This window comes from Panthera uncia, chromosome B4 (assembly GCF_023721935.1).
Source record: "Panthera uncia isolate 11264 chromosome B4, Puncia_PCG_1.0, whole genome shotgun sequence".
Classification (NCBI taxonomy): Eukaryota; Metazoa; Chordata; class Mammalia; order Carnivora; family Felidae; genus Panthera; species Panthera uncia.
In genome coordinates, this window is record NC_064809.1 from 38,449,457 (window position 1) to 38,475,023 (window position 25,567).

Here is a 25,567-nt window from a genome sequence, read left to right on the forward strand (position 1 = left end):
CTTGAGGCAAGAATCCTATAAGAGCATTACTTATGAGATAACACAATTTTAAGAAAAAGTAAATATCCTGAAGCACTTTACCCATGCTGAAGTATGACAGAAGTCTAAAATAGCCAAGGCTGGGGATGTGTGTTGCTTGGCTACCAGAATACTAGGGTTAACTAAAATTTTTGTTTTTCTATAATCCCTTTCTTTGTAAGAATGGCATTCAAAGGAGAAATTTAACGAAATAAATATGCAATGTTAACTTACCTCTTTTAATACCACTATATGAATTGATTCGATTGTCTACAAGTAAAACCAGGCCACAGAGAGAGGTGGAATAAAGTGACAGTGCAGTCTGGAGTCGATGGAGTTTCACGCCACTTCGGTGATTTCTTTTGTGCTTACAGAAGTCCAGCATATCTGCTCTCAGCAATCTCAAATTATGCATGGTCTTCAACTGGGCTCCTAGGGGGTGGGCAACAGTCCCAGAAAGAAACTTAGACAGCTGCAAAAATCGAGTATAACAGGATGTAAATCTCTATGGCAGGAATTCAGATAAATCTGTGCTACAAATAATTAGAAATAGGTTTTGCAATTTCCCAACCTAAAAACTATTCGGATTTCACCTTTATTTTTTTAATTATTTTTTTCAAGTTTATTTATTTATTTCGGGCAGGGAGGAGGAGTAGAGAGGGAGAGAGAGGAGAGAGGGAGAGAGAGTCTAAGCAGGCTCTGTGCTGTCAGTGCGGAGCCTGACACGGAGCTCGATCTCACGAAGTGTGAGATCGTGACCTGAACCAAAATCAGGAGTCAGACACTTAACCGACTGAGCCACTCAGGCACCTCTCAGATTTCACTTTTCTATTTGTAAAAGATAATATATTAGCGAATACAGAAAGCATACAGCCAACAAACTTCAGGAGCAGGACATCGTTCGTAATTAAAAATAACATGGGTACAGTCTACTCATATTCTGGGGATTTTTCTCTTACAACATAAAAAAAAGCTTCAGAAGTTACAATAAATTACGCCTATAAAAAATGAGTCCACTTACCTAAGTGAATGGTAAAACTTTCTTCCAACTTTCTCTGCTCCTCATAAATCCTTCCGTTTGCTTCTACGGATTCTCTGAACTGACTCGGTTGAACTTTAATTTCCTCACTGCAATTAATAAAATTATTCGTATGCTTTTTTCGTCTCTTTGTCAAGAACTTTTCTTGAAGGAAAGAAAGCTTTATAATGAAATGAGGCAAAGTGAAGGCTGTAAGTACCACTTAACCTATTCCTAAACTTATCCTTAATCTGTGGTAACAAGTAAGAATCATATACACCAACAGGTTTTAAAATTCCTACTTGTTCTTTCATTTCCTCACAGCAAGTAATGCATATTATTCTTTCCAGTCATTGCAATATCAGCTCATATATTACCATTTAGTATTTCTTAGTGGTCTAAGAAAATGATTAAATGAAGTGATTAACTTACTACTTTAAAATGGCATATTGAAAAAATGTATAATATATCCTGTATCAGGGTTGGCTCTAGGCAAAACTAAAAAAGGTGACGTGATAGAAATAAAAATTGAAAATTAAAAGTCAAATAAAAGGAATAATAAAAAAAATAGAAAGTTCATTTTAATGTATTCATATCCTCTATTTTTTTAAAACCATTTCCTGCTTTTTTTCCGTCAACAGCCTCCTCCCATTGAAAGACTTCTCTCTTTGCTCTACTCCATTCTTGTGTTTGCTGAAAAGGTTTCCATGGAGGCATTCAACAACTGTACAATTGTAAATTCAAATTTCATGGTATGTGGAAGATGATATAAGTCTATAATAGTCATTCTGGACTACATTTTTGGGGTTGTTCCAAACAGTCTCTTAGTCTCACTGATTGACTTCATTAGTATATACAGCAAATTTAAACCTAAAAAATTGATATTAACAAAACATCCTCACTTTAGGATGTGAAAAGCCACAAGAGACTGTTGCTCCCACTCTAACAACAAGAAAAAGCCGGATAATCTATAAAATCATAACTTTCCTGAAATTTGAGGTAACAAGGCAACCAATCAATTCTGAAGTGCAACACACCCCTCAAGGACAGACAGGAGACACAGTTTTCATCTTTGGCAGAGCATGGTGGAAATGAGTTGCTGCAATGTAAGGAGATAGGAAGAAATGGCTAAAAATTTAACAATTCTTAAAGGACAAATGTGGGTTAGCATGTAAATTTAGAATAGGTATGAGCCTCAGGCACAAGGGAAATTTGCATGTACTTACAAAATCTCTTTCATCAGCCTCCACCAGGTGTTTCCAAGAAAACACCGGAGGCTGTGCAGGAGACAGAGAGCCTCCTTTGTGGCACAGGTAGAAATGCTGAGAATGCCCCAAACCCAAGCCCTAGATATATATGGCCTGCACACAACTGAAGCTGGACAAAGACAACGGAGACCTATTTCCCACCCCCAATATGAGCCTAGCATCACATCACAAACAACAAAGGTCTACTCCTGAGGGGCAGAGCAACAGGATAGAGACCTCATGCGTGGCACAGGACTGCAAACACTGAAAGCTGAGGATGGAGCAGAATGACAGGGAAAAACCCTCTAGAACCCAAAGCCCCACTCTAAATACAAAGTGGCAGCAGCTTACTATGGTAGAAAATGCAGCCTGTGGTATCACTGAAGGAAAAAACCAAACTCTGCTCAACTGCTGACTAGGTTGGCATGACATTCACAATAATGGCCTGTGCGTTTCTGGACATAAATATTATCTACCTTAGTCTCTTCTGTACAAACACACACAATGCCCAGCATTTATCTTTTTAAAAAGAGAGAGAGACACAAAAAAAAGCAAGCAAAAGAAACAAATAACCCATTGTCAAGAGATAAAGCAATCAACAAACACACACTGAGAGATGACCCTGGTACTGGGCCTAAAAGAAAAAGACTTTCAGGGCACCTGGGCTCAGTTGGGTAAGCATCCTATTCTTGATTTCGGCTCAGGTCATGATCTCATGGTTTCTGAGATAAGCCCTGCACCGGACTCTGCATTGACAGCATGGAGCCTGCTTGGGACTCCTCTCTCTCTCTCTCTGCCCCTCCCCTGTGCTTGCTCATGTGTTCCTTGTCTCTCTCTCAAAATAAATTAATTAAAAAAAAAAGACTTTCACATAACAATGACCAATATGAAAGATCTAGTGGAAAACAACACACAGGATGCACAAAGAATTTCAGCAAAGAGAGAAAAGAAATGAAAGTGCTAGAAATAAAAACATGATACAGATTGATGATCACAGATACCAATTCCTTTGACAGGCTCATAGGCAGACCACCAACTTATTTTATGCTGTCATTACCCAGACGCCAAAACCAAATGAATATATTATAACAAAACTATACACATATATATACATATACTTATTCATTATCTTATAGTAGACATATTCACTTATATTTTCATATATAATGTGTATGAAATAATACATTATGACTCATACATATACATTATAACTATAAAATTTCTAGAATACAACTGAGCAATAAAAAGAAAACTACTCACAAATGAAGCAACATGCATAAGTCACAAATGCATTGTAAGTAAAAGAAGCAAGACACCAAACTGCTACATAACAGTTTGATTTTATTGATAAGACATTCTGAAAAGAATAAAAACTGCAGGGACAGAAATCAGAGCAGGTTGACAGGAGCAGGGAAAGAGAAAGGAATGGGTTATAAAGGTATACAAGTGAAATGCTGTATCTTGGTTGCGGTGATGATTTCATGACCAGTTAAGCTTGTCAAAACTCATCAAAATGTAAACTTAAAAGACGTAAATTTTAATTTATATAATTTACCGTTCAGCAGACTTTTTTTTTAAAGAGAGAGAGAGAAAGTGTGAGCAGGGGAGGGGCAGAGAGAGAGAGGGAGAGAGAATCTCAAGCAGGCTCCATGCCCAGTGTGGAGCCCAATGAGGGGCTTGATCTCACAACTGTGAGATCATGACCTAAGCCTAAATCAAGAGTCGGATGCTTAACTGACTGAGGCACCCCAAGAGAAATAACTTTTTTATTTATTTATTTTTTTAAATTTTTTTTTAATGTTTATTTATTTATTTTTTTGAGACAGAGAGAGACAGAGCATGAACGGGGGAGGGTCAGAGAGAGGGAGACACAGAATCCGAAACAGGCTCCAGGCTCCGAGCTGTCAGCACAGAGCCCAACGTGGGGCTCGAACCCATGGACCACGAGATCATGACCTGAGCTGAAGAAGGCTGCTTAACTGACTGAGCCACTCAGGCACCCTGAGAAATAGCTTTTTTAAAAACGCAAAAATAATGACTAAAAAAGATAACACTTTAATCAATTTCTTGTAGGAAATCTATAGGGAGTTGTGTTGAAAACAGGTTTCTGCTGCCCAAGGAAACCCCTACTGGAAAGAAAAGCGAACTAACAAAGTCACATTAAAAACATTTTTCCTAGGAATATTTAGTTTTTAGAAGTAGCACCAGCTAGAAGCCAACAGGTACACAATAGAACTGATTCTATAGATTGAAGTTCTGAAACTATAGCAGCAAAATGAGAGATAATGTTTATAATAAGGGGCTTTCTCCGCTTCCTGAAATCAGTGACTCTCCACATTTCTGACCACAACATACAGTATATACTTTACATTTTGGCTTAATACACACATTTATTTATAGGAAGCTTCATGCATGATGTGCTCTCATATTATCCACCTATTCTACTCTACTCTTCCATTCCAATTCACTCCATTACATTTTATTGTTATTTTTAAAAGTCTGAGTGGAAAGTAAAGAATCTAGAATGATCCTAACAGATTGAAACCAACAGTTTGAGAAACACCATTTACATTACAGTAAACAGATGTTCCCAACCTATCTTTCCACCCACCCCTCCCTTTGTATTGTGTTAATATTTTTATTTGAAATGAGGACTATAGTCAAATATGTAAAATATGTTAGTGCCAAGGATGCTATCCCATTTCTAATCATAAAAATTGTTTAAGTATTTCTAAGGTGTTGTCTTGGGGAAAATAAGGCAAATGAAATATTATGTATATGGATAAAAGGTGATATAGATATCAGGTTAAGAGTTTAAGGACAATCCATCCACGTGCCTATTTGTCCACTCATCCCATCAATATGCATCAATATGTGCCAGTTTTAAGAGCTAGACACTTCGCAACGATCAGGGTATACAACAATAGAAAAAACAAACATGGCTTTTGTCTTCAAAGCAAGAATAGTAGGAGAGACTGACATTATACACATAAAATGCTATTTCTAAAAGTTTATACCAAATAACAGACAAAAGCTGAGAATAAGATTATTATACTGTACTAAGTACATTTCCAGTTGAATATACTTTAAGATTTGAAAGAAAGAAATTCTCAAACACACAAGTACACAGCCAGGAAATAACACAGGTACTGTCAAAGCTCTAGGGCAATATAGGAAATACAGTGTACTTAGGCCATCAGGTACTGTACAACTTACAAATTATAGAAGTCCTCTATAGACTATTTTTGTACCTTGTACATGCTTATATTACTGCATGTACCATTCTATACAGTACTGTTTTATTTATAGGTCAGTCTCTCTAGAATATAAGCTCCACATGGGTAGGCATCTTCTTTGTTTTTCTGCTTAGAGAGTGCTTGGCATTTAAGATGCATTCAATCAATGCATATTGCACTGAACAGAAACCAATTTAAAAAAACAAGAGATACACAGTGCCTGGGTGGCTCAGTTAGTTAAGCATCTGACTCCTGATTCTGACTCAGGTCATGATCTCTGAGCTGACGGTGTAGAGCCTGCTTGGGATACTCTTTCTCTCCCTCTCTCTCTCTGTCCCTCCCCCACTCACATGTGCATGCATGTGCATGCTCTCACTCTCAAGATAAATAAAAACCCCAAGAGGTAGTAGTTGGGGTATTTAGATATACACACCTAAGAGATTTACAGCTAAATTTTAGGGGGGGTGGGAATCACTATTTTAGGCCAACCAATTAACCCCCCTCCCTAAATAATCCACATAAATCCAAATTACACCAAAGGTGTTAGAAGCATAAAATTATCTTGAACTGTCATTGCTAACTTAAAAATATCTACAACTGAAGGGGGACCTGGGTGGTTAGGTCGGTTATACATCTGACTTTGGCTCAGGTCATGATCTCGCAGTTCATGGGTTTGAGCCCCAAGTCGGGCTCTGTGCTGACAGCTCAGAGCCTGGAGACTGCTTCAGATTCTGTGTATCTCTCTCTCTCTTCCCCTCCCCCACTCATACTCTTTCTCTCTCTCTCTCTCTCAAAAATAATAAACAGTAAAAAAATTTTTTAAATATCTACAACTAAAAATGTTCAATTTTACAATAAATACAAACTCTTACCCACAACGAACTTTCATCTAATAAGAACCATACATGATTAATACCTGAGGGAGCTGTTGTTGGGGTTTTTTAGGTCTTGATGAAGTTTTATCACCCATTCCTGATATTCTTGTTTTTGGATGGCAGTTGATTGTTTTAATTCATTTGACCATTTATTTTCTAAGTCCTAAAAAGAGAGAGTACACCAAGTGGTTAATTTTTTTACAAAAATAAATAAGCAAAAGAAAACGCAACTGTGTATCTAAAAGTCATTCTACTTCACTTACTTGCTGGGATTCAAAATGCTGAGCAGCCAGTGAATTTACATCTTGATCTGTCAGTGATTTCCCCAATTCCTGCATCACTTTTTCCATTTCAATACCTTGTCTAAAACATAAATAAGAAAATAAAATATGGTCATAAAATCTTTAAGGTATATGGCCACTCCAGAATCACTGAACAATCTCTATGAAGCAAAAATAAAATTTTTATTTTGGGGCGCCTAGGTGGCTCAGTCAGTTAAGCGTCTGACTTCTGCTCACGTCATGATCTCGCAGTTTGTGAGTTCGAGCCCCGCCTCAGGCTCTGTGCTGACAGCTAGGAGCCTGGAGCCTGCTTCAGATTCTGTCTCCCTCTATATCTGTCCCTCCCTGACTCGCACGCGCACTCTTTCTCTCTCTCAAAAATAAATACACATTAAATTTTTTTTTAAATAAAAAAAAAAGAAAAGAAGAAATTTATTTTAAAGGAGTATGTCCAGGAATGGCAACTATAATACCAGGAAAGCACTTTGAAGCCTTGGAAATGCAGATGTGGAAATTATGATAATGTCATATAATACCAACGTCATTTGTACAGCTAAATTTTAATCTAAATTTAACCCATAAGTGAATGTGGTCAAAATCTAGGTAATCTTTCAATTTCTATGGCTAATGTTTAAAGTCAAGACTCCTTTCCATTTGCAGATTTCCTCAAAGATGATACTCTGCAACTCCAGCTTTAACATAGTTTCTACTTCTATTTACATGAGTTAAAGTGACTTCAAGGTTTGGAAGTCAGCTTATACAGTATTGCCCAAAGCTACCAATTAGGTTCTAAGAATAAAACCGGTATTAAGTCATAAAGCTCTCATTACAGAGGAATATAAGATCCATTCTAAAGATATGTTTTAGTTATACCTTCTTCATTTATCTAAATAAACAATGTGCATAAATTAAACATGGTTTTCCCACAGGAGAAACTAATCAATGGTGTTAGAAGTTCAGATAACTGAAGTTCCTTATGGGAGAGATGGGTTGTGACTAGCTGCGCCCGAGGGAGCCTTCTGCAGTCCTGGAAATATTCCATTTCTTGATCTGAGTGATGATTATATGGTGTGCATACTTTAACTGTACACCTACAGTTTGTTGTTTTTTATGTATGTATATTTTAATAAATAAGTTCATTGAACATTTTCGAATCTAAAAATTATTTTCTAATACAAACATATTTTAAAAGTTTGCTCTAAAATATATTGCAAACAAATGTGGAAAGAATAAAGATGTGAACCAAAAGGATTTTACTATCATTCTCACTAATTTAATTGCTCTTAAAAGAGAATTTATACTTACTTATAACAACTGATTAAGACACTTACATGTATGTGGTAAATAAAACTCACATATATATTATACATTTATACATTTCTATATATACTTTCTAGTATTAAATATGCAGTATCATTTAGTCTCCCCCTAATTCTAATGCAGGTGACCCCAGTAACTTTTTGTAATTACTGGGGGCCATGTGCTTGCAAGTAAGATTTTATTTAAAACATAAATAATTGCTAAACATTTATAAATATAAAGTTCGATATAAATAGATTAATATTTTACATTACACATGTTCCCTCTAGTGGATAAAAAGTATCATTGCCACTTTTAAGTTTTATGGATTCAGTATCTTTAAATATCAATACATGAATATTTTTAAATATTTATATTTTAAATCTGGTTTGCTAACAACAGCAAATTAACAGTGAGGAAAAAAAAGACTAATAAATAATTCAACAAATGAAATTTCATGAACATTTATTTCATTCTAAATGTGTCAGAAATGCAAGTAGCTAATGATACAGTTAATGATACAATATACATTTTCTATGATTAAGATAAAAGGAAATTTCATTATATTTCTAGCTATACCTAACTAGATATTGGCTTAGTATGTCAGGTGTGACAATTCTAACAATGTGAACATTATCTTGAAGACATTTAGAAATAAAGGATTATAACAGTCTTGATGCTGTGGTGAGAAATTGTCTTTTTAAGATGTAAAGTGGAATTAAAATGAAGACAGAAATAAGAAAATGTGTCACTTCTGCTCATGAATTGGGTAAGTGAATTGGGTGAACTTCTAGATACCAGTGAATTCCAACTTGCCTTCAGTTACACTGTTCACCTTTACACTATTTACCTACCTCAGGAGGAACACAGCTTGTTTTTCCTTTCCAGCTAACAGTTTGGATATGTGGAGAATAAATTGCAAAGCTGGTGTCAAAATAAATGTATTCCAATATTGTTTATGTTTAGAAAGAAAAAAAGAAAGCAAAACTCTATCAAGAAATTTGTCCAAAGGACATTTCAAAAAATAACATTAACCCAAACAAACTCCTACTAAAAAAACTATTACACAAAAGAAAAAAAATGTATGAAGTACCAGTAAGTGCAGATAATTAGTAAGTTAATTCAGCTTCCCAAAAGGTGAAGAATCATATGGAATAGGAATCTTCTTCTGACTTAGAAAAAAAAAAAAATATGGAATGTTGGTGGCCAGATATGGGATTTTCTGTGAGGTGTAGTGAGCAGATAGCAAAGTCACAATTCAGAGTAGCTTACCAGCTGAATGAAAGTCCTAGTCATAGCTATTGATATGGACTATAGAATACATTGATATTGACTATAGCCAAGCTGGGATTTTTTTTTTAATATACCTAAACAGGAGAATGAGGATAGTCCCAGAAAACCTGAGAACCAAGAGCAGATTCAGAGTGAGCTGAAGGTTATATTATTTGAAGCCTTGGTAGGAAAAAAATCAAATAAATGAAGTTCAACAGAAAGTAATCAATTAGTATTAGGTAATTATACTTTCGTATATTTATATAAATTGAATCTATATTTCGTTCTTAATTCTAAAAATATATTTACAGTTTTACTGGCTACATCATAAAGGACTGGGAAAAAAAAAACATCAAATTTTCATCTCCTTTGGGAGACAGCTTCAACTATCTACCTGATGGCAACTACCTATACTACAGGTATCCTGTCTATAAAGGAATAAACTGCCTCAAAACAGCTAATTACATACAGAGTAACAAATGCCAAGACATCAAGTTCTTTTCGACAGGGACAGTTCTAATATTTTATTAGGTAGGGGGAAAAAAAGGCTGAGTGGTGTAGAATTGTTACAAAAATGTACAAATCTATGCAATACAGTAAAAATGCTGATCTGGTACACAGAAGAGTATTTCTCAGGAAGAATTATTAAATTCAGTTGCTTATGATTTTTGTGTTTTACATATTCTTAACTATGACAATCATCAAAATAACAGTTTATTCTCATCTTGCTAGTCCCAACATTTTCTAATACAAAGCAAATGAGAGCCAGGAGAGCAAATGAGAGCAAACCAGTATACGTTATTTTAAATTTACTACTTTGGGACAGATTATGAAATTAGTCACACAAAATACATGTGATTTGGTTCTAATATACTTTCACAATCAAGGAAATTTCACATCAGCAACACTGAAAAAATTATCTTAATGCCATGTATACCTAAAGTCTTAAGTATATATTTTAATGTAATAAATTTTATTAGATTCTGCTAGATCAAAATGGATTATCTAGAAAAAGCATGTCTTGATTATTACATTTTATGAACTGCCAGGAAGCAATCTGGAAAGTCATGTTTTAAAATAAATAATGCTAGCAATTTTTTACTTACTTACTCTGAAGAAAAAAATGAAAGACAAAAAGACTGCTTGCATACTGCTTGCAATGAATTAAAATCTAATTAAAATTTCTTGGAATAAGACTAGTGTTATTTTTTACCTCATGTAAATAAACTTACAAAATGAACTGAGAGAGACCATGAACATAGTAATGGCAGGGTTTTAAAGAGGTTCTGAACAGGGAGAGAGCATTGTACAGTGGTTAAGAGCTTTGGAGTCAGACTCCCTGGTTTCAAATTCCAGCTTGTCCTTAGACAAATTACTTAACTTATTTAAGCCTCAGTTTCCTCATCTGTAAAAGGTGGTAATAATAGGATTGTGGTAAGAATTAAATGAGATAGGGCATCTGTTACTGACATGGGCATGTTTGTGCCCCCCCAATTCATATGCTGAAATCCTAATCCCCAATGTGATATTTGGAGGTGGGGCCTTGGAAAGTACTTACGTTTAGATGAAGCCATGAGGTTGGAGCCTTCATGACAGAATTAGTGTCTAGAGCTCTCTCTCTAAAAGATATGCACCAGGAGGGCACACTGAGGAAAGGCCATGGCAGCACACATCAAGGCATGGTCTAGAAGCAGATGGGTCTGCCAGATACCAAATCTGCTGGCACCTTGATCTTGAACTACCTAGCCTCCAGAACTGGGAGAAATAAATCTCTCTTGTGTAAGCCACCCAGTCTATGGTATTTTGTTATAGCAGTCTGAACAGATTAAGACATCATCTAAAGCACTTTGCACTGTGCCTAGAATAAAGCCTTTGAGAAGAGGTGCCTTCAACAAGATAAGCTATTCCTCTTACTAGAAATAATATATGAAGCTACCATAATTTATTCAGGTAGATCACTTGAGAAGTTTTATAAACCTATGAGGACTTCCTAGTTGAAATTACAGATTGAAACACACAAAAAACTAATTTCTAATATTAGAGAATTTTTTCTATTTTATTTTTCAATTTTACAATTGAATGAAAATTGTTCTGCAGCCATCATACCTGACAATATAACATTTAATTATGATAACGCAAGAAATCTGAAATACCTCTCTCGTAACTTTTTCAGCTCCACATCTCTTTCACCAATCAGTTCTGAGATACTAACAAAGTAATTATGTTCCAAATTTAGAAGAGTTTCAGAGGCTGGAGAATGGATTAGGTCATGGTATACATCTGCAAAATCTTCATCCCAGCTGGGCTCTTCAGGCCTCGCATGCTCTAATGTGGTCTACAAGATGATACACAGACATTTATGATACGGTAAATCATACGCACATAAATCATGATACAGTATTTTTATTTAATACACTCTAGGTACATATAATATGATTCCATTTTTGTACATCAGACAAGGATAGAAAGACCTATTTATGTATGTGTATATATGGGTTATATAGGATTATTTTAGTATACAAAAAATATGGGAAGATACAAACTAAGTTGTAATAGCAGTTACCTGGAGGCAGGGATGAGGAGAGGGTGCTAACATGGAGGAAGGGATAGGAGGTACCCACGATGGAAAAAAAACTAAGGATGCTATGATCTCATTTCTGTAAAACCACACACACACACACACACACACACACACACACACGAAGGGATGATGAGCAAAACGCTAATGGTGGCAATTTCGCAAGAGTGGCATTTCCGATAATCTTCACTTATATTATAATGTATTATTATAATCAGAAAAAACTACTCATTATAAATAATACATTGCTAAAAAAGGGTATACATTTGGAAAATGAGGTTATGTATGTAGTCACCTATTTAGTGATGCAATGACTCTGAAAACCCAATTCATGCATAGGATTTTATATCAAGATAAACATATGTGATTTCCTTATTTTGACCTTTTCTAGTATTTTAGTATTCATCCTAAAATGTAAGCATGCTTAAGGGCACCTAGGTGGCTCAGTTGGTTGCGTGTCTGACTTCAGCTCAGGTCATGATCTCACGGTTTGTGAGTTCAAGCCCCACATCGGGCTCTGTGCTGACAGCTCAGAGCCTGGAGTCTGCTTCAGATTCTGTGTCCCCCCCGCCTCTGCCCCTCCTCCACTTGAGCTCTGTCTCTCAAAATAAATAAATGTTAAAAAAAAAAAAAACTTAAAAAAATATAAGCATGCTTTTAAGATTAGGAAAACAGCAATCAAAATGATAAGGGACCAAGTAAACACTGATAAACAAGAAAAACAGAAACAAGGAGAGGCAAATGGGGATACCCTCAGCACATGCACAGATACATCCAGGGAAGTATACACACAAATCCAGGGAGGTACAGATGCCTGTCCCAGGGACCTGTGGATATGTCAACACATCAGACAGATACAGCGCTTTATAGGTGAGAAAACTAGCTGATCAGTCCCTTGTCAAAGATCATACAATTTAATGGCAAAGGTGGAAATAACACAAAGAATTCAATATTTTTTCCTTTATTGATCTTTGTAGACAGACACCTGTGAAAAAAGAACAATCTGAATTCTTCCCTTTTCTTACCAATATTAAAAACTAATCAATGACATAACTCCAAGTAATAAATTACCTAAAATAAAACAAATGGACAAATCTCAGAGACAGGTATCTTGAATCCAGTCAATCAATACGTAAAGTTTTCCCCCTTGTTTTCTTTCACCTATATTTCAATCAATTGCCAGATCACGAGGGAAGAATTTAAGGTGACTAAAACATGGATTTCATCTGTTCTAATGCCTCTGAAAACTTGAAAGCACATTCTGATAACTGCTATAGGAATTATAACCAGCCCACATGACTTAAGCTCCATTCAAAATTCACTTCAAGTTCAGGCTAAAATTTTGTAGAAAGGAACTAGTGAGAGATCGTAGGGATCTGTTTGCCCATACATAATACCGGACATCCAGTCACCCCACTAACCAGATTGGTTACTACAATAACTGGCAACATCAATTTAAAAATCGGCCTAGAGCAAGCCTTATGAATAGGTAGAAACTACCTACATGAGAAACACTAAACAGTTTTCCCTTAACCTAACTCATACCACTCCCTCAGGAGAGACCATTCTAGAAAGGGAACTGTGACAGGTGAAGGGAATGCGGCACTGAGGAAAGGCCTACAGAGAGAAAACTAATGTCCAGGCCATTATTTCTCCACTTCCACCTTCCCACATAAAACTTTGGTGCTGAGTTCACAGACTTGCTCTCATTTCCACCTCCTGTCATCAATCTGAGTCACTTGGATGTCCATGTGGATAACCCAACCCAATGCCCTGCTTTCTTACTTCCCCGAATCCTTGTCTTTACTCAGTCCTCCACCATTGTCTAACCACTGTCTTGCCAAAATCCTCAACTCCTTGACTCATGTTCTTTCTCTTGTCCACCTAACAAAACTCTAATCTTATTCCTCTTCTCTATGCCTGCAGTTGGGCTATAGAATGCTGCAGCAGAAAAACTACAAAACTGTAAAGTTTATGGTGGCAGACTGGTGTCAGTCTAATCTTTCCCCTTCAATGATGCAATGCTATCTTTCTCTGGTCAGTTCTCTCCTCAAACATCCAACTACGTTATCAGTTCCCCACCTCATCTACAAGTGGTCTGTTCTTATTATTTCCCAGATAAAGCAGAAGCAGTTAGAAGAGAATGTCCTCAACTTCCTGCTACCAAAGTAGTACAATTTTCAGAATCTATGTCCACCCTTTCCTTCCTCCTTCCTGCCATAACAGAAGGGTCCCTTTTCCCAGTTAAGATTAACTCTCTACTTGAGTTCTGAATTCTGTACCTTCTAGACTTCCTCTCTGCCACCGTAAATAAATCTTGGACCCTGTGCTCTCATTTTGCAAATGCCTTGTCTCTCTTCTCCATGCAAACAAGCTTCTTGAGTTATCTATTTCCACTCAATCTATTTCCACACTTCCACACATTCTTAAAGTCACTGAAATCTAGTTTTGGCCCCCACCAATCCATTGAAACTGATCTTGCCACAGATAAGATTACCTGATAAACCCAATGGATATTTTTGAGTCTTTTTCTTACTACATTTTCTTGGCAGAATCTGACACTACTGACCATTCCTTCCTTCTTAGCACCTCTCTTTTCTCAACTTTCATGAAACCATAATCTTCTGTCTTCCTTCCAGTTCCTGGGCCAGTTCCTCTCTTTCCTTTGCAGGTTCTTCTTCTGCCGTTCATCCTCAAGTGTTAGTGTCTTCATTTACTTGTATATTCACCCATCTTTTTTTTTTTTTTTTCCATCCATCTACCCCATCTATCCAACCCATACCAAAGCCCTGTTCTTTTCAGAGACTGGGCTAGGTACCAGAGTTATAATAGAGAAAAAACTAAACATTTCCAAGTGGCTATCCATATAAGTAAGAGATATAGATAAGTCAATAGATAATTATAATACAGGGTTTCATCGGGATTCTGTACAGGCATCTACTCTTCTCATTCTACACAGTCACCTTGAACAATTTCATTCCTTCTATGACTTCAAAATTCATCTATGTACAAGTGACTCCAATACCTTTATCTCCAATCCAATAATCTTTCCTGAGTGCCAGGTGTAGATAGCTAAGTGCTTATGAGACATCTCCACATGGATGTCTTGTAAGCACTTCACATGTAATAGATATAAAACTGAAGCCATCACTTTTATGCCAAACCTTGCTTCTCAAGTGAAGGGAGCCACTCTTCCACTGTTCCTCCAGTTGTCCAAGCCAGAAATCTGGGCCAAGTGATCTTTTATCTTTCAAGTCTCAGCTTAAATGTTACCTCCTTAGAGAGGAGATCTCTAACCCCATACAAACAGGTCCTCCCATCCCACTTCTCCCCCTCCTCCTATGATGGTACCCTGTTTATTTCCTTTATTACATGTTTATGATTATAATTTATATACTTGTTTATTAACTGTCTTCTTCACTACCATTAGTGAAGGTACTATGGACCAGATTTGTTCTTTTGATATATCTTCAATGCCTAGCACAGGATCCACAACAGTATTTGTTGAATAAACAAATGCATGAATGAAAAGTCATTTATCTTCTTTTCAACTCCATTACTGCTATTCCAGACAAAGCTTTCATCATTTCTTCCCTAAATACAATAGTCTTCCAACTTATTCCAATTTTTCCCCTTGCAGTATAAATTCTTTACACTAATGCACTGAACTGATGTTCCTGAAGCGCAAATGTGATCATCTCACTCTGCTAAACTCTTTCAAAGCTGCTCATTACCTTTAGCATAAAGACAAAACTCAAGGAAGGGGACTGTCCTCTCCCAAGGCGCCCCTGAGATTGATACTGAGCCCTGGGACTGGCTCCCTCTCCCACAGGCAGCAGCTCCAGTCTGGAGAAAGTTGAACAACCCTGAAAACTCTGATATTCACTCCTAAGGCTATTTGCAAAGTAGACACTGGCTCTCTCTGTATTTTTTGTTCCCCAGTCTGTGGTCCAGGGAGGTTTTTCTCTTGTCCAAATACAATCCCACACTGTCACAGCCTCTCTTTCTCTTCCTTTTGTTTCTCTACCAAAGGGGTTCCTCCGCTCCTCTGTGCCTACACCACCTGTTTTATGTCTCCCAATTCACAAATACACACCTCTGTCCTGCCAGCCTGTCTCTTTCCACCTGTGGATATCTTTCTGTCACTCGATAGCCTGGATTCCTGGTATTCCAAGTGTTCTGACCTCAATACTGCTGTGTTTGAGTTGAGGGTTGAGAGACATTCCAACCCCTCTCTCTCCACCATCTTGACTCACACCCAAATTGGCAAAGAAGTCAAACTTCCAGTTTTCACAGGTGACATGATACTCTACATGGAAAACCCAAAAGACAACAAAAAACTGCTAGAACTGATACATGAATTCAGCAAAGCTACAGGATATAAAATTAATGTACAGAAATCAGTTGCATTTGTATACACCAATAATGAAGCAACAGAAAGAGATATCAGGGAATTGTGCCCATTTACAATTGCACCAAGAACCATCAAATACCTAGGAATAAACCTAACCAATGAGGTAAAAGATATGTGTGCTGAAAACTACAGGAAGCTTATGAAAGAAACTGAAAAAGACACAAAGAAATGTAAAAACATTCCATACTCATGGATTGGAAGAACAAATATTATTAAAATATCAATACTACCAAAAGCAATATACACATGCAATGCAATCCCAATCAAAATAGCACCAGCATTCTTCACAGAGCTAGAACAAACAATCCCGAAATCTGTATGGAACCACAAAAGACCCCAAATAGCCAAAGCAATGTTGAAAAAGAAAACCAAAGCTGGAGGCATCATAATTCTGGACTTCAAGCTATATTACAAAGCTGTTATCATCAAGACAGTATGGTATTGGCACAAAAACAGACTCACAGACCAATGAAATAGAATAGAGAACCGAGAATTCGAACCACAAATATATGGCCAACTAATCTTTGACAAAGCAGGAAAGAGTATCCACTAGAAAAAAGACAAGTCTCTTTGCAAATGGTGCTGGGAGAACTGGACAGCAACATGCAGAAGAAATAAACCTGGACCACTTTCTTACACCATACACAAAAACAAATTCAAAATGGATGAAAGACCTAAATGTAAGACAGGAAACAAAATTCTGGAAAACAGGCAACAACCTCTTTGACCTCAGCCACAGCAACCTCTCACCTGACACATCTCCAAAGGCAGGGGAAATAAAAGCAAAAACAAACTATTGGGACCTCATCAAGATAAAAAGCTTCTGCACAGTGAAGGAAAAAAATCAACAAAAATAAGAGGCAACCAATGGAATGGGAAAAAATATTTGCAAATGACATATCGGATAAAGGGTTGTATCAAAAATCTGTAAAGAACTTACCAAACTCAACACCCAAAAAACAAATAATCCAGTGAAGAAATGGGCAGGAGACATGAATAGACACTTTTCCAAAGAAGACATCCAAATGGCCAACAGACACATGAAAAGATGCTCAACATTGCTCATCATCAGGCAAATACAAATCAAAACCACACTGAGATACCATCTCACACTGGTCAGACTGGCTAAAATGAACAACTCAGGAAACAACAGATGTTGGCGAGGATGTGAAAAAACAGGAACCCTCTTGCACTGTTGGTGAGAATGCAAACTGGTGCAGCCACTCTGGAAAACAGTGTGGAGGTTCCTCAAAAAATTAAAAATAGAATTACCCTACAACCCAGCAACAGCACTACTAGGAATTTATCCAAAGGATACAGGAGTGCTGATTTGTGGAGGCCTATGTACCCCAATGTTTATAGCAGCACTTTCAACAATAGCCATATTATGGAAAGAGCCCAAATGTCCATCAACTGATGAATGGATAAAGAAGATGGGGTATAATACAATGGAATACTACTTGGCAATGAAAAAGAATGAAATCTTGCCATTTGCAACAACGTGGATGGAACTGGTATTATGCTAAGTGAAATGAGTCAGTCAGAAAAAGACAGATATCATGTTTTCACTCATATGTGGAATTTGAGAAACTTAACAGAAGACCATAGAGGAAGGGAAGGAAAAATAAGTTACAAACAGAAAGGGAGGCAAACCATAAGAAATTTTTGAATACAGAAGACAAACTGAGGGTTGATGGGGGTGGGGAGTTGGGGGGCGGGGAAAATGGGTGATGGGCATTGAGGAGGGCATTGTTGGGATAAGCACTGGGTGTTGTATATAAGTGATGAATCATGGGAATCTAGTCCCGAAGCCAAGACTACACTGTATACATGGTATGCTAACTAACTTGACGATAAATTCTTAAAAAAAAAAAAAGACAAAACTCAAGATGTCTTGTAAGACTCTTTCCTAGCCATTCTGAACTTCTTTCAGTTTTTTCTTTAAAAAAAATTAAAACAATTTTTTTGAACATTTATTTTTGAGAGACAGAGCGTGAGCAGGGGAGGGGCAGAGAGAGGGAGCCACAATCTGGAGCAGGATCCAGGCTCTGAGTTGTCAGTATAGAGCCCAATGTAGGGCTTGAACTCACGAACTGAGAGATCATGACCTGAGTTGAAGTTGGACGCTTAACTGACTGAGCTACCCAAGCGCCTGCCCCCCCTTTTTTTTTTAATGTTTATGGGGGGGGGCATGAGTGGGGGAGGGGCAGAGAGAGGAGACACAGAATCTGATACAGGCTCCAGGCTCCAAGCTGTCAGCACAGAGCCTGATGTGGAGCTCGAACCCATGAACCGCGATATCATGACCCGAGCCGAAGTTGGATGCTCAACTGACTTAGCCACCCAGGTGCCCCTCTTTCAGCTTTTTTAACGTGCCATGGGCTCTCTCACCTCCAGGACTTTATGTTTTACCTTCTACCCGGGACATTCTTTCTCCACTCTCCCACCATATACCTTTCACCCACCTATTTCTAACTAATCTTTCAGGTCTTAACTCAGTTTCTCTTTCCTGTGGGAAGCTTTCCTGAAGTTCTGTAGACTAAAATAGGTGTACCTGCGTTGTGCTTTCCTCACACTCTGCCCCCTACCGTAGCACTTAATATATTCCCTTCCTTTTAATTTTACATATCTATCTGTCTGCTGTCAGCCTGTAAACTCTATGAAGGTAAGAATTGTGTCTATGTCTATTTTGTTTTTGCTAACCCCAAGTGCCAACACAGTATCTGATATCTAATAGATGCTCAGTACACATTTGATGAATGGATGAATACAAAGAGACTTAAGAAGAGAATACTGAAATGGAAGATAGGGCACCACCAAAAATAGCCAACTGTACAATTTTGTCAACAGTTTGCTCTGTTTGGCTTTCCTGATCTATCCAGGCTTACTTCCCATTATTTAAAAAATTAATGCAATAGCAAAAGATACTGCAGTGATTAGGAAAAGCAATATAATAAGATGTTTGGAGGCTGGAAGGAGAACAAGATGACCAGCAACTAATCCTGACAGTAGATAAGGAAACACAGAAGAAAATAGAATTACTGTACAAAGTAGGACTTACAGTCACACACATTTTGGTAGACCATCAGAACGTCCTCTAACAGGTAAGCACATATGAAAGCACAGCTGTGTTATCAGGGGCAATGGTCCCCACTGTGAAAATTCCTTTTATAACAGCAGCATGTTCAGTACATCTGTGCTGTGATAGGACACATAGTCCTCTCTTGCAGCAATGCCTCATGGTATTCCCTACAGGGAATTACTTACATTTATAATGATGACTCAGAGTCAACAAGAAGTTAGAGCTGAATTTTATATACTGTGCTTAAGAAATCACAAGGAAATGTGTACTATGTTTTTTATTAAAAATTTTTTTAAGTTTATTTTTTTAATAATCTCTGCACCCAATATGGGCCTCAAACTCATGACCATGAGATCAAAAGTCACATGCTCTACCGATTGAGCCCACTAGGCACCCTTGTACTACATTTTTTAAAGATCTTTGTCAAAAGGTGGTTAATGTAAAAGTCTCATGATTTAAATATCTCCGCAACTGAAATATCTAGTAAATCCACTCACAGTAAATGCAGTTCATTCCTTCATAAACCAAAGTAACTGGTATTACCATAAACATTCGGCCATTTTATCTCTTTATTGATGGTCCAGTTATTCTTCTCAGGTTACTGAAATAGTTTACCCATATATGGCAGAGATGCATCAGCCCCCTTCTGTCCCGTCCTCTACTCCATTCTGCTTCCACTATCAGAGTCACGCTGTGATCCTTCTGGTCTCCACAGTACCGAGGCTTCTAACCTCTGCAGGCCCTTTGGCAATCTGCAACATAGTTCCCCTTTCATTTTCAGTTCCTTCTTTTTCTTTGCTGATACCCACATTTCTTGAGCTTGTATTGAGCTGTTCGGCTTGTAATTTTCACAGCTAGTGACAGCCCAAATACATCCAGTGGGTACAACAATATTTGGGTCTTCTCACTTTCCTGTCAATACTTCCTTTTTTTTCCTTCTTTTTTTACTGTTAGAATTAGCTTCTTTTCTCTATCTTTCCTTAATTCTTTAAAAACAGGGGCGCCTGGGTGGCTCAGTCAGTTAAGCATCCTACTTTGGCTCAGGTCATGATCTCACAGTTCGTGGGTTTGAGCCCCATGGTCAGGCTCTGTGCTGACAGCTCAGAGCCTGGAGCCTGCTTCAGATTGTGTCTCTCTCTCACTCTGCTCCTTCCCTGCTCACATACTCCCTCTCTCAAAAATAAACATAAAAAAATTAAAATTAAAATTAAAAAATAAAAACAAGCAACTATACTTCTGGAAGTTTGGCATTGCTAGAAAGCTGAACTCTATATAACAAGAGGTGCTAGGTATCTACTCAATTTGCACAGGGGGGAGAACAGAGTACTTGCTCAGTTGAGGCTTGTTGATTTTAATTCAATGTAAATCTGAACTCTTGTGATTGAGTCAGTATAAACTGTTCTTATTTTGTTATATTAATATTACTGTTGTTATGATCATTCACCTGGAAGATAGTCAAATTCCTGTTTTTAGAATGGCTAATGTGCAGAAGAATAAGATTAAACCATAAATTAGTAAATATGGTAGTTTTTAAAAATAATAATATAAATTTCAGGGCACCGAAGTGGCTCAGTCGGTTAAGTGTCCGACTCTCAGTTTCAGTTCAGGTCAGGATCTCACAGTTCATGGCACTGAGCCCTGCCTCAGGCTCCACGTTGATAGCACAGAGCCTGCTTAGGATTCTCTCTCTCCCTCTCTGCCCCTCCACTGATCATGCTCTCTCTCTCTCTCTCAAAATAAATAAAAATAAACTTTAAAAAAATAGTAAGATAAACTTCAACACATAAGCCCTATTGACTTACCATTGGGAAGTTTTCTCTTTAGTTACACAAAATCAGGGATAGAAGAGGATCTGCTTCCAGATTTTGTATCAAACCAATAGTGATCCTAGTGGAGAGATTGACTGCTTTCTTCAAGAACTCTTGACCACTCATTCTTCCCCTAACTTCCACACATGCTCCCACAGTATTTATCCAACACTGACTGCACAGTGTTATAGGCTAGAGATTTCTTTGTCTCTTCTTACTAGATTGTAAACTCCTTGAAGGCAAAGACTTATCCTCAGCTGTGTACCCAACACATTTCAGACATACAAAAAATACAGCTTGAACAAGTTTAGTGGAATTACTCTTTTTATTTCTTTTTTTTCCTTAAAAATTTTTTTTTAAATGTTTATCTTTTTTTGAGAGAGAGAGAGAGAGAGAGAGCATGCAAGCGAGGGAGAGGCAGAGAGAGAGGGAGTCACATAACCTGAAGCAGGCTCCAGGCTCCAAGCTGTCAGCACAGAGCCCGATGCGGGGCTTGGACCCACAAACTGCGAGATCATGACCTAAGTTGAAGTTGGACACTTAACTGACTGAGCCACCCAAGCACCCCGAAATTATTCTCTAAAAAAAATTTTTTTTTTAATTTTTTTTTTTTTTAACGTTTATTTTTGAGATAGAGAGAGAGAGCATGAATGGGGGAGGAGCAGAGAGAGAGGGAGACACAGAATCAGAAGCAGGCTCCAGGCTCTGAGCCATAAGCCCAGAGCCCGACGCGGGGCTCGAACTCACGGACCGCGAGATCGCGAGATCGTGACCTGAGCTGAAGTCGGACGCTCAACCGACTGAGCCACCCAGGCGCCCCTAAAAAAATTTTTTTTTAATGTTTATTTATTTTTGAGAGAGAGAGACAGAGTGTGAGTGGAGGAGGGGCAGAAAGGGACGGAGACACAGAATCTGAAACAGGCTCCAGGCTCTGAACTGTCAGCATAGAGTCCAACGTGGGACTCAAACTCACAAACAATGAGATCATGATCTCAGCTGAAGCTGGACACCCAACTGACTGAGCCACCCAGGTGCCCCCAGAATTACTCTTTTAATACATTTTACAGCTTTATCCTTTCATCAGCAGAAAGATTAGGTTTCTTTAAATAATACTTATTACATGCATATCTTTTTTTATTTTTTATTAAAAAAAATTTTTTTTTAACGTTTATTTATTTTTGAGACAGAGAGAGACAGAGCATGAACGGGGGGAGGGTCAGAGAGAGAGGGAGACACAGAATCTGAAACAGGCTTCAGGCTCTGGGCTGATGGCTCGGAGCCTGGAGCCTGTTTCCGATTCTGTGTCTCCCTCTCTCTCTGCCCCTCCCCCGTTCATGCTCTGTCTCTCTCTGTCCCAAAAATAAATAAAAAACGTTGAAAAAAAAAAAAAAATACATGTAAATAGCATCACCTTTTAAGTAAACGAGGACACCATAATGGGCATGAAGCAAACTGCTTCGAATAACAAAACATGACCCCATAAAACTGATTTTCAAATTCTCATACACCACATTACTTACACTGGGATGTAATTCACTCATTATACTTTACAATTACTGAATTTATCTGTATACATAGTTCTGTTTCTGGCTCTCTAACTAAAACGGAAATTTCATTTTGTGTCTGTCTTGTGCACTGTTTTATGTCTGATAGCTGGCACAGCCCCTGGCATATGGTAGGTTCTCACCATACTATACCTCATCAACTCCAAGGTGCATATGTTTTTACATTACCACTCTCGGAAATCAGAATGCATCTTGCACTGATGGTATGTTGTTACCCTATCATAGTGTAAGTGGTCCTGGTGTTCTTTCTCAGTAGTAAAGTAGTAAGACTTTATGAAAATAAGATATATTATTTAAATGGAAAATGATGACGTTATGTAACACAACAGTGAGGATAAATGAAAAGACAAAAGTAAATCAAAGCTAAAAAAAAAAAAGTAAATCAAAGCTTAAAATGAGCTACCCCTGTTAGTTTAAGGTTGCCAGATAAAATACAGGTTACCTCTGTTAAATTAGAATTTCAGATAAGCAAAGAATAAATTTTACTGTAAGTATGTTCCATATATTAATGGGATATACTTATACTAAAAAATAATTCATTCTTTGAGATTCTGATTTAATTGGGTACCCTGTATTTTTTTTAATCTATTTTTTTAAAATTTACATCCAAGTTGGCATATAGTGCAACAATGATTTCAGGAGTAGATTCCTTAACGCCCCTTACCCATTTAGTCCATCCCCCCTCCCACAACCCCTCCAGTAACCCTGTTTGTTTCTCCATATTTAAGAGTGTCTTATGTTTTGTCCCCCTCCCTGTTTTTATATTATTTTTGCTTCTCTTCCCTTATATTCATCTGTTTTGTATCTTAAATTCCTCATACAAGTGAAGTCATATGATATTTGTCTCTCTCTAATTTTGCTTAGCATAATACCCTCTAGTTCCATCCATGTAGTTGCAAATGGCAAGACTTCGTTCTTTTTCACTGCCAAGTAATACTCCATTATGTATATATACCACATCTTCTTTATCCATTCATCCATCTATGAACATGTGAGTGCCCTGTATTTTTAATCACTAACTCTGCCAACCTTGTGCTGGTTAGAAATACAAAAGTAGTTCCTCTTTTACAAAGGCATTACATAAAGTATTGTGTCGTAAGTGCTCACCTGATACAGAAAAGAGGCACATGATCATCAATTTATATTGTACATTATGAAATAAAGTGTTGTATGTAGAGATAAAAGGATTCTACAATTGTTTCAGTATTACTTTAGCAATTTAATAATCTTCATCAAAGTCCAGATAATCCCTGAAATTTGCAATCTGATCTATTTTCTCACCTCAGCATAAGCTTTGGCCCATGTACTGGCCAGCTGATGTAAATCAACTTCACCTGATTTCACAGCTTCCAGGGATGCTTCAGCATCTCTATCATAATCTCTGAGGGATTCTTCTTCTATAAACTGGCTCAGAGCTTCTTTTAAGTCTGCAACATGGACAAAAAATACCAACATAAGCAAAATCCAGACATGAACAGGGAACATTTTACTTGGCTAGGTGTTCCAACATGAAATTTTCTTTTATCAAGCTTGCATCTGAAACCAAGCAGGTAAAAGCATATAAAGGAAAATCTACAGATTTTGAGGGTCTGAAGGCTACTGTATTTAAATGAAAAACATTTATATCCTATATAGTTATATTATTTGAAAGAGAAATTGAATGATTAGCATATTAAAACTAATTTAATTGGGATGATCTGTAATTTCAATTTTAGAGACACTACTTAAAGATAATATAATGGAAACGGAACAGGGATAGAAATCAGGATACCTGTGTTCTGGTCTTGACTCTGTCATTATGTTTGTAACTGTAGACCAGTGGTTCTCAATTTTTAGCATGCATCAGAATTCCCTGGAGGGCTTACTGAAATAGATTGCTGCATGCCACCCCCAGAGTGTCTGATTCTACAAGAATGGGGTGAGGCCCAAGAATGTGCATTTGTAACAAGGTTCCAGGTGATGCTGTAGATTCTGATCAGGGAACAGCTTTTGAGAACTACTGCCTTAGGCAAACAATTTAACATTTCAATGCACCAGATTCCTTATTTGTAAATGAGACTGTGCTAGATAGTTCCTAGGTTTCCTTTTAAGTCTAACTTTTCATGATTCAACATATTCTCAATTTAAAATTTTTTCCTCATCTGTGAGATAGAACACAGGACTTTTAAAACGGTTTAATACCGATGCCTATGGGATTAATTTAGGTAAGTACAAATTATTCAAAGATTAGTATATCTTCTCTCCCATGACATCTCAGGAACTGAGGACCAGATCATTAAAAGGGCAATGCATTTGGGAATACAGTTCTGTATCATAATCAGGGATAGCTGAAATGAATCCACCCAACTAAATTAAGATGTTAAGCATTCTAACCCAGACTTTGTAACTGAGTTTTCATTATATTATTTTTTTTAATTAAGAAAAAATGTTTAATGTTTTATTTTTGACAGAAATAGAGAGGGAGAGAGAGAGCAAGCAAGGAGAGGTGCAGAGAGAGAGGGAGACACAGAATCTGAAGCAGGCTCAGGCTCCACACTGTCAGCACAGAGCCCGACGCGGGGCTTTATTAACTCATGAACCCTGAGATCATGACCTATGCCGAAGTCGGATGCTTAACCGACTGAGCTACACAGGGGCCCCTTAATTTTTTTAAATATTTATTTATTTTAGAGAGAGAGAGAGAGACAGGGCATGAGCAGGGGAGGGGCAGAGACAGAAGGAGACACAGAATCTGAAGCAGGCTCCAGGCTCTGAGCTGTTAGCACAGAGCCCGATGAGGGGCCTGAACTCACCAATTGCAAGATCATGACCTGAGATCATGACCTGAGCCAAAGCTGGACACTCAACAGACTGAACCATCCAGACACCCCTGTA

At 37.5% G+C, this 25,567-nt stretch overlaps 1 protein-coding gene across 4 annotated transcripts in view; it reads right to left on the reverse strand.

Moving 5' to 3' along the window:
* Nucleotides 1–25,567, reverse strand: part of CB4H12orf4 (chromosome B4 C12orf4 homolog) — a 46,232-nt gene that overhangs the window by 18,316 nt on the left and 2,349 nt on the right. For 3 of the 4 annotated variants that reach the window (XM_049624929.1, XM_049624931.1, XM_049624930.1), the window contains 6 exons: nucleotides 23,975–24,120; nucleotides 11,400–11,581; nucleotides 6,658–6,757; nucleotides 6,436–6,557; nucleotides 1,040–1,146; nucleotides 253–450 (listed from right to left, as the gene is read on the reverse strand). In XM_049624929.1, coding sequence (XP_049480886.1) covers nucleotides 253–450; nucleotides 1,040–1,146; nucleotides 6,436–6,557; nucleotides 6,658–6,757; nucleotides 11,400–11,581; nucleotides 23,975–24,120 — 855 coding nt within the window. Of the gene's footprint in view, nucleotides 1–252; nucleotides 451–1,039; nucleotides 1,147–2,262; nucleotides 3,367–6,435; nucleotides 6,558–6,657; nucleotides 6,758–11,399; nucleotides 11,582–23,974; nucleotides 24,121–25,567 lie in introns of those variants that run through there. The other variant, XM_049624932.1, reaches the window with a different exon arrangement.